Genomic DNA, 15,688 nt, shown 5'->3' with positions numbered 1-15,688 from the left:
AGGTGACTTTGGAGCAGAAGTGGTTTAATGATTATTTGCATCAATAGGTGTCAAGAAGTTTTAAGAAGATTAAAATTCTGATGTGTGTTGCAATCTGACAAATGTTTGAATCATTTAAGATAAACTCACTTCCATCCAAGACTCCTCTGGGTGCATGTGTGAATATTTCTGCATAAAATAAGATGAAACAATTAAAATTAAATCGATTTTTAGAGTCAAATTATGTTTTCCCATTTAAAATTACTAAAACATTGAAAGTGCTGCCGAGGGTTGTGAGGTTACTCTGGCTATTTTTACCCAACATGAGCTTGTGAATCTTCAAACTTAAAGTGACACCACCCAAAACATCCAAGTGTATGGACATAAATGTGTGATTTTGTCAGTATGTGTGGGAACGCATTGCTTCTAAAGAAGTGTGAAGCCACAGTCTTTTTCTTCTAAAGATTTTGGGTGTTGGTTCGACATCCTCCACTGAAATGCCCTTCCTCAGTCTTGCTGTCTAATTTTAAGTTTCTGAGTAAAGGTACAAAACCTCAAACTTTCTCTCGCAGTGCTTCGAGCCGGAGTTTATGACAAGAAGGGTCAATTCCGAATATTCCCTGTGCCATGTGAACCCCAGTACAAAGAAATATTAAGACATTTCCAATATATCTGAAATGTTATGTAATTCACAAACAGCAGGTAAAATAGTTTTTTCAAAATGATTAAAAAAGGTGTTTTCACACTCATATTACAAAAGGAAAACAAGCCAAAGCTGAAATAGTATTGCAACTATGTTTGTTTGAAACAAAAGGTGCTGCATTTGTGGTATTTCATACCTACAGCAACAGGATTGGATACATCAGAGCAAAATACCATCGATATTTCTTAGAACTTCACGACCATGAAAAAATAAGCAAACACTTCTGTCATATTCATCTTTTGTTGCACTCAGAGAAAGTTCATTCTTTGTTGGTGCTTTTATTGATGTAAAATTAGATGTTTTTACTTTTACCTAGTTTGCTAACAATCGTAAGGTGAATTTTCTGCAACTGGACAGCATCTTTATTCTTTTACTTCATCCCCAGTAAATGGAGTGTTGATCAGGTGCAGTTTACATTTTTAAACTTGTTCACATTTCATATTGACTTTTGGCAGAACAGGAAGAAAGTCTGGGTATAATCTGACCTTTATTATTCTACAAACTGAACGTATCGACTGATCGATCAATCAAGTTTTATATACAAAATGATACTTTTCATCTGTGAAGCTCAAAGCTCTTTATAATTAAAAAGGAAAAAACAATAACCAGCACACCCCTTGCCTCCCTTCCCCCTCCACACATACACTGCATGACCCCACACACAATGCATTCAGGTAAGAATAAATGACTAGAATTATACAAGAGACCTTCGATTCTGCTCTGGTCAGGGCTGCCACGATAAGGTGAGTAATCGACAACTAATCGACTTTTAAAATAGTCAACGACTAATTTAATAGTCGATTAGTCGTTACTTTATATTATATGGAGTCAGAGTGTAGTAAAGTTGAAAGTTTTAATGACATTGGTTTTTTTTTTATTATTATTTTGGCATTTATTGAGGTTTTAAGGCTATTTTGGAGTTTGGCTAAATATTTTATTTGCATGCTAGCAATTTTGGCTAATTTATGCCTTCTTTTTTTGTCTTTTAGGCTAATGAGGAGTTTAGCTAATATGTCAGCTGCATGCTAGCTATTTTGGCTAATTTAGCCTTTTTTTGTTTGTTTGTTTTTTTAACCTATTTTGGAGTTTAGCTAATATTTCAGCTGCATGCTAGCCATTTTGGCTGATTTAACAACTGAATTTTGGACTTACTTTAGTCCATAAAACCAAAATTTTGAAAATGTGTAGCATAAACACACATATATTAACACTTTTATTATTTTTTTTATGGAAAAACATTTGAAACTACAGAAAAATAAAAAAAAGGTGAAAGAATCTGAAAGCAGAGTTTAATTCAGGTTAGATCAGTGCAACTCTGCCGTGTGATTTTGAGCTTTCTTTCATATATTAAACTAACATTCATAGCTTTTCCTCTCCGTCTGCATTGGTTGTGTAGAGGCTTTAAGTGTGAACTGAAATGTTCAGGGCTTAGAAAGAACAGTCGTTGCCCCTCACAGTTTCACAATTACTCTGGGGATATAAGTAAATGCCACTCTCACACTTATTGCTGAAACTTCCACAAACATTTGTTTTTCTTGCAGCAATGCATCCTTGTGCACACCACAGGCATGCTGAAGGCACACATGCACAGCAGCTGTGTAGAGTAGATCTCATTGTGGTCTACTGTCAGTTTGCATCTTTGCTTTAGGTCCTCGCTGGCACAATAAAAAAGCAATGATACAACATAGCACAAGCCGTGCAAGCAGTGCAAACCCACACTGACACTCACAAATGCTATCAAACAAATGTGGTATCTATTTAAAAACGTGAAAAGAAACACACTCACAGTTTTAATGTGTTGCAGTGAAAAACCAGCTGGAAATTCAGGTTGGGTTTCAGAACATAACAACTCTTTGACCTTCAGTTTGCTGTTACGCAGCGTCCTCTGCAGGACACTTTGATCTTTGGGGAACTACTTCAGTTTTGATCATTCAAACACACCTTCTAAGCAATTAAAACTCTAAAAGGTTTTAGTGAAAGCAGAAGATTTTATCATTCAGTTTTACTTCTGAAAGCAAAAAAAAAAATACATAATTTTTTTTTTCCCTTGAGTACCAAACATCAAGTCAAAAAAGTTATTTGCTAAGTATTTGTAGTGATACTATGCTTGATAAGGTTGCTGTACCTATTTTGGATATTTTTTTCATTTTTTTTTAATGAAACAAGACTGGAAAGCTTCATATTTTAGTAACTCTCATAATAAATTTTTTTAATTTATTTGGGGCAGTCACAAGCTCTAATGTGTTTTTATTAGTTGATTTGATTTCAAACATGTAAAACATTACAAAAAAGACTTAAGAAAAACGAAAAAAAAATCAATGCAATCACCTTTTATAAAAGAAAAGTCACAAACCAAATTCAATAAATACACTTGTAGTTGTTTCTGTTGATTTAATTGATTTTCAATCAAGTTCTCTTGCTTTTACTAAACATCTGAGTCGATTTGCTCAAATATTGGAACTTTAAATGTCATAATTTGTTTTAGCTTTTACTAGTAGCAAACATTCAATTTTTTTTCCTAAAATAAACTTTTCTGATCTGTTTCTCATTTAAAATGTGCTTTTTTTTAAACATTTTTTTCTCTTTTATTTTAGTTCTGAAAGAGTTAAAGGGTAAATCTCCAGCAAGTTTTCGGAGTGTTGAATTAGTTCTGTAAGCCACATATTCACGGCTGCCATGGCAACACTTGAAAAGCTGTGTGTCGGCCACCTCAGGAGAGATTTGTTGAAAGTGTCGGGAGTTTTTCTGCACGGAACCAGACAGCTCCGGTCTGAAGTCTCTGTGAGAGGGGAGCTGTGAGCTGATCACGAGGGAAACACAGACCAGATTTGGGGGAAGTTTCCAGGAGGTAAGACATAGAGGCTGCAAAAACTAACATGGAATGAAGAAATCTAATGTGTACTTTGGGCCAAAAATGTGCTAAATTTGTGGTAAACTAACAAACTCCTTATTTATGCATTATTTTTTCTTAAGCAACAAGAGGTTTATTTGTATTTTGACCTGAAAACTTGGGGTTTACTGAGAAAAAAGGATTTACTAATGAATTGGAGCTTGTTATAAATGAGAAATTCTTAAAAGTTAATTAAGAATTACTTAATAGGATTAGCTTGAGTTTCAAAGTACTTTATAGCTACAAATGTCAGTATATTTGGTAAAAATTAGACATACTCAAGGAAAAAAGAATTTGTTTTAACGTTCTTGGAGAGTGTTGTAAACTTACAGACAACTTTAAAAAGTACTTTTTTCTTGTTGTTTACCCCTTCGTCCACAGTGAAGCATGTTTTCTCTGTCGGAGCTGGCCCCTCCCGACCAGCATCAGAGCAGGTGTAAACTGCTGAAGCCCTGGTGGGAGGTCTTCATGGACTACCTGGTGGTGCTGATGCTGATGACGTCCGTCCTGGCCTGTACAGAGCAGCTCTCCAGGGACAGAATCGTGTGCATTCCTGTGGATCCGCTGGCCCCTGCTAGCATGAGTAATCACAGCATGGCACCGAACACCGACGTGGACCCCAGTCCCACTCCAAAATCCCCAAATCCACAGAATGCAGGTCCAGATTTTTATTCTGCACCACGAGGGCGACACACACACTTAGTCTACCAGCAATACATCTACATAAGTCAGGTATGTACTTATGTGACTCAGGGAATAAATACAGCTTCAAACAAACCTCTAAAGTTTGGTTGTGGAAATATTTGAAATCCAAATAAAACATATGGGGAAAAATGTTGGTGTTTAGCCAAAAAAATATATAAAATGTCCAAAACCTTTTGCTTTTCTAAAATAAACTTATTTTTTTCAGCTTCAAATGTTCAAAATTTCAATTTCAAAACCTCTTTTTTCACTTAACACTTTTTGCGTTCACTGAGTCTAAGAACTACAATAGTAATGATCAGAAAATGGCTGTTTAGTCTCACGGTCTGAAGTTGTCCCAAGACTGTTGTAAAAAGCAGAGTTTAAACCACTCATATGTGGAGGGATCTCTCATTTTTTTTCTTAACTTTTCCTCTCAAAAATATTTTTTTTGTTTTTCTAACCTCAATTGTGTTTGATACAGAGTCACATTTCTAAATGAAGCCTCTTAAGTCCAGATATCATGATTCAAGATCAATAAAACACTGATGTCCAGCAATTGATTCTCAAAAACCAATGCAAATTTCAACATGGTAAATTATTTTGCAGCTTTTTGGGGAAACATTTCCCCATTGTGAACCCTGCAAGCATGCTTACATTAAAGGACTGGCACACAAAGAAAATGTAAAAGCATTTTTTAAATTGCAGATATTTCCTTTTTCAGAGAGATATAAGGAGAATATTCTACAAAATATTTCTTTATGAAAATACAGAAAAAACTGCATTAAAGCTCCTAATGTGCATCAACATTAACAGTATATATTTATATTTGATTAAAATTTAATTTAGAAGAGAACTAACAAAAAAATCACATTAACATACAGAACTATGATTCAGAAACTCTAATTAAAAAGCAGCTTTGTGGCGAATCCAGCTTGAATTTTCCTCGTAACGTTTTGCCTCCTTAAGTGGTGTAAACAGACCTTTATAGCCTCATGTTTGTCCAGAAGAAACCCAACTGCATCCACGGTTGTCTGATATATAAATATCCTTCTGGAAATAGAGGTGGTTGATGTTTTTCGCTGTAGGAATGAGGACAGGGGGGAAATGTTTGCAAAGTTTAAAGTAAAAACTCCTACAAACTTTAATTTGGAACTTGTGACAAATTTCATCGTAAGCGTTTGAGACCATAGACATTTTTTTGGGTTCAAAATACACAAAAATATTTGTGGGTCTGTGTTGGTAAGGTATTCAAAACACATACACATTGTAGATTCATAGTTTCTGTTTTGCTTGTATTGCAGCCCAACTTTTTATCAGGAGTCAGCAACCTTCAACAGTAAAAGAGTCATTTGGGTTTGTTTTCTACTGATCAAAACCCAGAAGGAGCTGCATAGTTTTACTTTAACCTTTAAGAAACTTAGATTTGCATTCATGACCTTCTTTTTTTAATAATAAATATGAATTATGTCTATTTTGGGCACAAACAAAAGCAAAAATATAAAAAGAACTTAGCATCTCTCAGAATGTTACTTTTTTTTCTTTTTCTTTACATGTGACAAAACCTCGAATAACTTTTTGTGTTCTTTTTTCCCTCTTTGTCCTCAGTAGTCTTACACTGCTGGGTTTTGTTATTTTAGTTTGGGGTTGGTAGTCTTAGCTTGTGGGCTTTGTTTATTTGTTTTGTTTAGGTAGTTTTGGTTAGGCAGCCATTATCAGGGAGCTGCTGACTCTGACGGTCTTCAAAATATGAACAATAGTTAAAAACTAAGACTATATAAAGCTGGTTATCCCTGCCCTTTGACCCTCCCAAGATGCCTGGATCTCTGAGGCTCCACCTCTCGCTCCTTCTGAGTGACGCCCATTTCATAACGTCGGCCTCGGCAGTGTGTCTGCGTTTAGCCCACAAACAATATCTGAACTTTTCAAAAATGGATGTGCATATTGTGCAAATAAAAGGAAAGTGTTCAGCCGATCACTGCTACCTCCACAGAGAAAGTGTGAGTGTGTTTGCTGCCAGACTCATCTTGGAAGGGGCTGTTCCCCACTTTGTGACATCACAATATGAGGACCTGCTTGTTATTGTGAACTGGGAAGGGCTGGTGCTTAGAGGAATGCTCAGAGATGCATGGATGGATCAAAAATAAACACTTTTTGTGAGGAATTAACATTATAATACACTTAAAAGCTCAAAAAAGTTTATTTTTGTGTGATATAGGGCCTTTAAAATCCCATTCTGATCATCTTTTTTATCTATAGTCAAATTATTCCCAGTACTCTTTTAATTATTTTTATGCTGTTTTTAGCCCCCCAAAAACCCTGTGTTGTTATTGAGGACAACGTTTCTGCACAGCAGGAGGAGTTCATTAGAGATTCACCTCTGAGTTGTGGAGACTACAGTGTCATTAGTTAGCATAAATGCATGCTCTCACATGGCGGTTCACGAGCGGACGTGGCTACGCAGCTCTCTTCCTGCATATGCTGTGATAAAGTTTGAGATAGTGTTATGTCTACTTACATAGTCACATGACTTATTGATACACAAGGATTGTTATGGCTGTAGCTACATTAGTAAGGTAAAAATGTCTAATCAGTAATTATGAACTGGGCGGTTGTCTGGAGCATGGGAGTGGGTGTCCCTTGTGGGACCCTTGCTCGTACCTGGGGTGCGGCAGGGGAGTGGTTGGCGCTGCTGGGTGGTGGTGGGCTGCTCTTCTGGGGTTGGAGGCTCTGAGGATGGGTCTTCGTGTTGGCCCTCCTGGTGCAGTGGGGGTGCTTCTCTTCTGGCTGGGCTCTCTGCGCTCCTGTGCCTTCCCGCTCTCGGGCGTGGGGGGCCTCTGCGGTGGTCCTGAGGGCCTTGGTAGCAAAGCATAAATACTCACCTGATCACAGGTGTCAGCTCCAATAGTATGCGTGACAGAATGAAAGGCTTTATTTGTGTGGGTTTGCATGATGAAGTGTGCGTGAGCTGCAGTTGTATTGTGTACCTTTTGACTAGTTTAAATGTAAAGACTATTTTAGTCAACAGGTATGTAGGTAACGTCTGAGTATGTGTGTAGACAGGCCCCGCCCATTCCAGTTTGCTATTTAGACCTGGTTGTTTTATAATGTTACCTCCGTCTGTTACCATCTTCTTTTTTCTCTAAACTCCCCTCTTTTACCTTTCCCCTCTCCCTTTTTTAAATTTCTGTTTTTTCCAGTATTTTTTACAATCTATGCTTGAAATAAATTATATCAGTCAATTTACTATCTGATCAATTTTATACATTTTTACCAACATATTCTTGTTTTGTTCTGTGGAGTTTAGCCAACACCAACAGCGGTGTCGGCTAAACTCCCAGTACGACATACCTAGTAATGGTAGATTTAGAGCTTGATGTAATTTATCCACTTTATTTCCATTTTGGGGTTGCTGGAGCCTATCCTGACTACTGTTAAATCAGGGGTGTCAAACTCAATCGCACAAGGGGCCAAAATCCAAAACACACTTTAGATCATGGGCCGAACAGGATTAACATTTATTCAACACTCTAAAATTACATTTTTAAAACTTTAAAACCGTAACTTTTTAAGATAACTATGAATTCGATATATAGCAATAATAATGCTAGTGTGAATGATGTAAGCTGAGTTTAGCCAATGAAGATGCTGGTGCTGATGGCTGAAGATGCTGAAATCAATGGTTAAAAATGCTAAAGTTGATAGCTGAAATCATTGAAGTTAATAGCTGAAAACGCTGAAGCTGATAGGCAGCTAAAATATTAAATGCTAAATTAGTCGAAAAAACAAACAAAAAAAACTTAGGTTGGCCAAAACAGCTAGCATGTAGCTGAAAAAATAGCTAAACTTCAAAATAGCCTAAAAAACTGAAAAAGCCCAAATGATCAAAACTGCTAGCGTGTAGCTGAAATATTGGCTAAACACCAAAATAGCCTTAAAAATCTTAGTAAATGCCAAAACAGTTCAAAAAGCTAGCAGAATGCCAATTTTTAAAACTTTAAAACCGTAACTTTTTAACATAAATATGAATAATGAAAAGGCAAGAATTTTATTCCAGAATAAATCAACTTAAACCTTAAATAACTTTAAATATTTTACTCTCTGTAATCTTATATTTTGTCAAAATGATATAAGTTAGAAATTAGTGCAAGATAACATCGGGTCATTAATAACGATAAAATCAAATGGTCTGGAGGGCCGGATGGAATTACCCAGAGGGCCAGATCTGGCCCCCGGGCCTTAACTTTGACACGTGTTAAATGAAGGCGGGATGCAGAAAAAACATGAAAGTGACAACTTCCCTTTGAATATTTATGGTAATCCGTTGAACTTCTTATTATGGCAGATGAACAAACTACCTTCATTTGTGCAGAATAGGTTGACTCTTGTTTTTCTCGGTTAAATTGTGGTGAATATTGGGATGTTGAATGTGTTACATCTTCATTTTTGCTTTTTCCTGCTGGTGTGTTCAGGTGTGCTACCACGAAGCCCTGCCGCTATGCTCCCGCTTCTTCCCCTACATGGCCCTGCTGCAGTCCCTGGTCCTGGTGGCCAGCGGCTCTTTCTGGCTCCACTTCCCCGACACCTCCTCCCGCATCGAACAGTTCCTGTCCGTTTTGTCCAAATGCTGCGAGTCCCCCTGGACGTCCCAGGCTCTGTCTCGCACTGCCCGTCAGGAGAACGTTCAGGAGCTGGAGATGGCAGAACGACAACCCCTCCTGTCCTCAGCTTCCTCCTGGGTGACTCGGACTCGACGCTCGAGCTCAGACTCGGGCAGTCCGCTTTTGAAGAGGTCAGAGGTCGCTCCCTCAGCTGCCCCTCCGTCACCGTGCCCATCAATGCTCTCCAACTCCAGCGTGTCCTCTCTATCTGTCGGGGTGCACTGTCCTTCCTCTAAGGAGGGGGTCTTGCCTGACAGTCCAAGGCAGGTGAGTCTCGATAAAAGCGACGGGGAACAGGCCAGGGCGCTGTTTGAAAGAGTCCGCAAGTTTAGGTCTCACTGTGAAAGCTCAGCGGTCATCTACAAGGTAAGAACATCTCTGCCTCCTCTTGTGTGAACGTTTCTCACTTCCAGACTCATCATTTCATGTATTTACAGGTTTATGTTGCTCAGACGGCCTTCAAGCTGCTTCTGGCTTTGCTGATCCTGAGCTACACCGTCCCGCTCCTCAAGTCCTTGACTTTCAGCCACATCTGCCGCCCTGAGGAGCGCCAGCTGGTGGGATACGCCACCTTCGAATGCATCCACGTGCTGTCATCGCTCCTTCACAAGCTCCTGGTGGCCTACTTGATCCTGCTGGGGCTTTACACTCTGCTTCATTTACACACTCTCAGATGGATTTTGTACAGGTAGATACAGTATTTTTTACAACTCTGTTAAGTTTTAGGTATTATTAGGACAATAAGACACTGATTTGTTTTTATATTCTAATTACTATTATTATCATTATAAACATTTTTTGGCTAAATAAAATTATGTTTGTTTTTTTTTTAAACTTGAAATTATTTGTCTTTCTTTTCAAAGTAAAAGACATCTTGTGTCCCATAGGATCATCTCAATGCAGCAAGTCATTAGATTTTCAATATTTCAGACAAAAATGTGCAAATTTAATAAACTAAATAAGATCTAATTCAGTGACAGATTTTATTACAAACACTTAAAATCTTTAAATTTGTTTAAAAATAGAAAATCTAGAACTCAAAAATAAGTCAAAAACTATGAAATGTCCTTTTGTATTTTGTAAATGAGTTGGGATCAAGTTTTATTTTTATTTTTTTACTTTACTGTACTTACTTTTCATTCATCCATTCATCTTCTTGGCCGCTTCTTCCCTTTCGGGGTCGCGGGGGTGCCGGAGCCTATCCCGGCTACTGATGGGCGAAGGCGGGGTACACCCTGGACAGGTCGCCAGTCTGTCGCAGGGCCTCAATCACACACATTCACTCTCACATTCACACCTAGGGGCAATTTTAGAGTCACCAATGAACCTATGAAGCATGTTTTTGGACGGTGGGAGGAAGCCGGAGTCCCCGGTGAAAACCCACACATGCACGGGGAGAACATGCAAACTCCACACAGAAAGGTCCCAGCCGGGATTCGAACCGGGGCCTTCTCGCTGTGAGGCAAGAGCGCTAACCACTGCGCCACCGTGCAGCCCCTCTGTACTTACTTTTTACAGTAAATTTTTTTTTTTTTAATGTTTTATTTTATTTTAATCCTAGAGTATTATTGCTGGGTGATTTTCATCCGAGCAAAAGTAACTACCAGGGCTGTGAAAATTAACGCACGCAATTATTTAAAGAGAATTAACACAAATAAGAATATTTATGAACTGAAATGAATCAAAGAAACTCTACGGTTCAGTCTTTCATGGTGTGCGTTGAAACATTTCGTTGGATTTTATCCCACTTATACCATGTTCACTTACAAAAGAAGTAAATAGTCAGTCCGTTTTTAGTACGTTATCCTTGCTATTTTTGTGATTCAAATCCCTTTTTCATAAAAAGCAGACTATTTGATCTGTGGTCCATTGGCATATTATACAAATACATTTTACCTGGTAAAACATTGTGATTAATCGTGATTAATCCCAACACAAAAGTGTGATTGATCAGATTTTTTTGTAATCCATTGACAGAAGTAATTCAAAACACATGTTCTAAATGTAGAGTTCCGTGTGTGATTTTTTATATTGTGATTATTCACAGGTATTAGGTGGTCAGTCAATGCTCAGACTTAAAAAAAATAGAGATTTATCGCGACTAATTTTTTTCCAGGTTTGCAATTAATCTGTTAATTTCTTTCTAGTATTTACATGATTTTCAATATGCTGCATCTCTCTGAGTGTCATGAGTAATGTAATACGTGTCTCAGGAATGGATGGACCTGAGACCAAGTCCCCAGTATCAATATTTTTATTTTTAGGATTTTTTTGTTTTCTTGAATTCCTAATTTTTCAGTCATTTTCAAGCATGTTTTTAGGATCTTTCTAAGTTTTTATTTTCCTTTTTCTTACATAAACTACAGTTCAAAATAAAATTAAACTACTCTAATGTATCATGTGTTGTCATATTTGTTGTATGTATTTTTTAATCAGAAATACCTTTTATTGGGTATATTATATCGGGTAAAAATCACCCAGCAAAAGTGATTTATAGTGAAAGTGCTCTAGGATTAACCAGACAGCCACAATAGAGGGGTCAGGTTGCAGAGCTCTGTTCTAGTCACTTTAATGGCCCTATTTTGATGTTTTGAAGCACTATAGCTTGTTAGAAAGAAACAGGGCAGTGATTAAATTAAAAGACAAAATTAAATTAAAGGCAGGATAATCATAATTAAAAGACCATTGGGAACACTTGGAAAATATATAAGATTTTCACATATTTTTTTCTGTCATATTGTCTACTTTTTAACTTTTTTCCTTCTTCTAGCTCCCTTCGCCACTATTCCTTCCAGTCTGTGAAAGACTTATGGTCTCTAAGAGACGTTCCTGACCTGACAAACGACCTGGCCTTTCTGCTACACATGTTAGACCAGTATGATCCTGTGCTGGCGCAGCGCTTCTCCGTGTTCCTGTCGCCTGTCAGCGAGAGCAGGCTGCTGGATGAAAGCTTGGAGAGGCGCTGGGGGGAAGACAAGCTGCAGGCCATGACCAGCGTGGACGCAGACGGCTTCAGCCGGCTGCAGCTGGTGGCTCTGCCTCGTCTTCCTCCTGCTCTCTACGCGTTGGGCCAGCTTCAGATCCTCAGACTGGAGTTTATTGCAGATGCCAGGTTCACTGCACAAGTGGCTAACATGAGATCACTCAGGTCAGTTTAAAGCGTCTCATCACACACGGTTATATGCGTCTTATCCTTATTGTGGATTTGTTTGTGTTGTTTGAATGACAGGGAGCTTCACCTTTACCACTGCAGAGTGGCTGTGGACCCCGGTGCACTTGCGGTTCTCCAGGAGCGCCTGGAGGTCCTCCACATCACCTTCACTCAGGCTTCAGAGATTCCCAGCTGGGTCCTCTCCCTCCACAGCCTGCATGAGCTCCACCTGTCTGGCCGTTTGAGCAGCGAGTGTAGCGTAGGCCGGAGCTGGGCTCTGGGGAGTTTGCGTCATTTACGCCACCTCCGTGTGCTGGGCATCCGAGGTCTGCTGCAGAAGATCCCAGGCGAGCTGTGTGAGGTGGCAAGCAGCTTGACAAGACTAGAAATCTGTAACGAAGGCACCAGACTGCTGGTGCTAACGGCTCTGAAGCGGATGGTGGACCTGACCGAGCTGAAGCTGCAGGACTGCCAGCTGGAGCGTTTGCCCTCCGCGCTGCTGTCTCTGACCAACCTGCGACTGTTAGACCTGCAGCATAACAACCTGAGCTCTCTGGAGGAGCTGCTCTGCCTGGCTCAGCTGCGCCATCTTTCTTCCCTGAAGCTTGCCTACAATCACGTTTCGGTGCTACCAGCAAGTGTTGGGGTCCTTCGAGGGTTAGAGCTCCTGGATTTGTCCAACAACCAACTCCGGAGCCTCCCGCCATCACTCTTTACGCTCCATCGCCTTCGTCGGCTCCTGTTGGCCGGCAACCTCCTTGACCAGCTTCCGTCTGAGGTGAAGGCCCTGCATCTGCTTTCAGAGCTCGACCTCAGTGGAAACAGGCTGGAGATTCTGCCCTCTGACCTCTGCCGTGGCTGCTCGGGGCTACGTAGCCTAAACGTTGCTCACAATTCCCTCTCTTCTTTGCCAAACGAGATCGGAGCTCTGAGTCAGCTCTGCAGGTTGGACCTGCGCTGCAATAATCTGGAGGAGCTTCCTGCTGAGTTGGGCTGCTGCTCGGGACTTCACGGAGGAGGACTCCTGGTGGAGAGTTGGCTATTCCTCTCTTTGAGTCCACACACCAGGGACCTGCTGAGTCATTCAGACTCCACCAGCGGTGATTATTCAGAGGACGACTCCCAAGCAGAGTCTGACAGTTTTCCATACTTCCCTCCTTCCCAGTGGAGCTTCTCTTCAGCTCTAGAATCAGACTTATAATGACAAGGAAAAGTCTACTTTCAGAATTTTTTAATAAGTATTTCATTTTCTGTAACTTTTTATCAGTTTGTGAATTTATAGCAAGTTTTCTGTGACTCCCAGGATGAACTTTAAAGAGAAAAAAGCAAAGATTTTCATGCAAAAGAATTTGTGGAAAGCTTTGGATTTTAAGTACTAAAACTGTAAAACTAAAAATAACCAAACATTTAATAAAATATTACCTATAGAGCAAGGGTGTCAAACACAATCGCACAGGGGGTCAAAATCCAAAACCCACCTTAGGTCGCGAGCTGAACGAAGCAAACATTTATTGAACACTCTAATACTACTTTTTTTTTCAACGTTAAAACTGTAACTTTTTAACATAATTATGAACTGGATATATAGCATTACCTGCAATAATGCTAGTGTGAATACTGTAAGCTGAATTTGGCCGCTGAAGATGCTGAAAATGATAGCTGAAGACGTTGAAGCTGATAGCCAGCTAAAATATAAGATAAATGCCAAATTAGCCTAAAAAATAAAATAATAAAAAAAAAATCTTATGTTGGCCAAAACAGCTAGGATATAGCAAAAAAATGACTAAAATTCAAAATAGCCTAAAAAATTGAAAAAAAGCCTAAATTATCCAAAACAGCTAGCATGGAGCTGAAATATCAGCTAAACTTCAAAATAGCCTAAAAAATCTTAGTTCATGTCGAAATAGTCCAAAAACTTAGCATTATACCAATTTTTAATACTTTAAAACCAAAACTTTTTTACATTAATATTAAAAAGGCAGGAAGCTGAACATCCTTTTTGCACTCCTTTGTTTATGTTAAATCTACTATAAGTCCCATATATAAAAGTTTAACATCTAATTTGACAAAACACATTCAAAGGGATTAATGTAGATTAGATCAAATTAGATTATTATTACAGACTCCATTTGTTACAAGAAGCACAAAACAAGTAAAAGGTTTAAGAATGTAAAAATAAAGCATTTGTGACAATACAAATAGGACAAAAAAAACAATTTAAAAAAATGACATAAAATTATCAAGTAAAAATAAATCAGAAAAACTAAAACAATTGCCCAGATATAAAAAAACTTTAGTGGTTTTATATATTCCTAAATTTTCATTTTTTTTTCTGTTGAATTTTAATTTGAAAAAAAAGTTATAGTTTACCTTTTAACAAATGTACTGCTAATACATTTTGTGTTTTTCCGTGTGAAAAAAGTTGGTTACATACTTGGGTATTCAAATATCAAAAGAACATGAAGATGGATGAAAACTTCACACCTGTTTCTGAGTCAATCAAAAATAGGTTTAATGACTGGTTAGCGGCTAAACTTTAGCCAGATACTTTTCAGTGACTCTGTTACGTAATGATAAGTTATCATTACTTGGTAGAGCTTTATTATGCAAAGCAGAGGGGATGTGTTGAGCTTCTTATGTTTTTGTCATCACTAGATGTCACTAAAAGTCAATGTTCAGACTCTGATATATGTGTTCATGGTACACTTTCTTAAATTAATACAACATCACTGTGATGCAAAAATAATTCAAGCTGGTTATTAGATTAATTCCACATAGTTTACATTTATTAGCACAAAACGTAAAATTGTAAGATCTAAATTTGACTCAAAAATGATATCAGAAGGGATAGGAAATGTACAAGCAGGTTTATCAGAAATCATTAAGATAACTCTTCTGCATCTGTATGTCAGAATAGATGACTCTTCATGATTTTTGCCATATTTTTACCCTATAAATACGTTATTAAGAATAGAATAAAATCATTCATATTCAAAACTATACCTTGATGCTAAAATATTATATTTGCTGTAACCATTTATTTATGGATTGTCCTGTAGTCTGTGTGTTTTTGGAGTGACCTGCTGGCGTTTCTTACAGAAATGTTTGGGAGAAATGTTATTTTAACTACACATTGGATACTGTTTGTCCTTGATGACACATCTTTCTGTTCAAATTCATTATATATGTAAAAAAGTAATTATAATATTAGTAAATAATTCATGCACAAAAGAAAATAGCTGAATAAAATCCTTGTTCTAAATGTTTTTAAAGAAAACAGATTTGTTTTAATTATTACTGTCAAAAATATATGTTTGGCTTCCATAGAAACAATGAACATATTCAATCACAAATTACCTAAAGCAATCTGACTACTGAAAGCTTTTACATTTATTTCTAATTAGTAGACGGCTATTTTTTATTTTTATTTTTACGTAATTTTAGTTATCTTTTTTTATTTCCTTCATTGTTTAATGTTGGGTTGACTAAATTGTAAGACGATATCACACTTTTTTATATTGTGATTTGGTTGTATTTGAAGATTTACTACATACTACAATTAGTTTTTTGGCATTGTGCTTTTGAAATTGTTAATAAAAAGAAGAAAAGAAAAAAAGGCAACT

At 37.9% G+C, this 15,688-nt stretch overlaps 1 protein-coding gene across 1 annotated transcript; it reads left to right on the top strand.

Annotated features, from left to right (window-relative positions):
* Positions 1-1,752: 1,752 nt before the first annotated feature.
* si:ch211-106h11.1 (volume-regulated anion channel subunit LRRC8D) lies at positions 1,753-13,648 on the top strand. The gene is made up of 6 exons (XM_024272449.2): positions 1,753-3,530; positions 3,954-4,304; positions 8,726-9,280; positions 9,352-9,602; positions 11,685-12,062; positions 12,144-13,648. Exons 2-6 carry the CDS (start codon positions 3,960-3,962, stop codon positions 13,264-13,266), a joined length of 2,652 nt encoding a protein of 883 aa, XP_024128217.1. The 5' UTR covers positions 1,753-3,530; positions 3,954-3,959; the 3' UTR covers positions 13,267-13,648.
* The last annotated feature ends 2,040 nt before the right edge of the window (positions 13,649-15,688 follow it).

This window comes from Oryzias melastigma, linkage group LG8 (assembly GCF_002922805.2).
Source record: "Oryzias melastigma strain HK-1 linkage group LG8, ASM292280v2, whole genome shotgun sequence".
Lineage (NCBI taxonomy): Eukaryota > Metazoa > Chordata > Actinopteri > Beloniformes > Adrianichthyidae > Oryzias > Oryzias melastigma.
The sequence above is the reverse complement of the archived record's forward strand: the minus strand, read 5'-3'. Positions and strand labels throughout refer to the sequence as shown.

Bases quoted from the DNA above. Each gene is read 5' to 3' on its own strand.
- si:ch211-106h11.1 (XM_024272449.2), top strand. From the start codon at position 3,960: ATGTTTTCTCTGTCGGAGCTGGCCCCTCCCGACCAGCATCAGAGCAGG. The intron at 4,305-8,725 runs GTATGTACTTAT...TGGTGTGTTCAG, and splicing joins AATACATCTACATAAGTCAG to GTGTGCTACCACGAAGCCCT. The intron at 9,603-11,684 runs GTAGATACAGTA...TCCTTCTTCTAG, and splicing joins CTCAGATGGATTTTGTACAG to CTCCCTTCGCCACTATTCCT.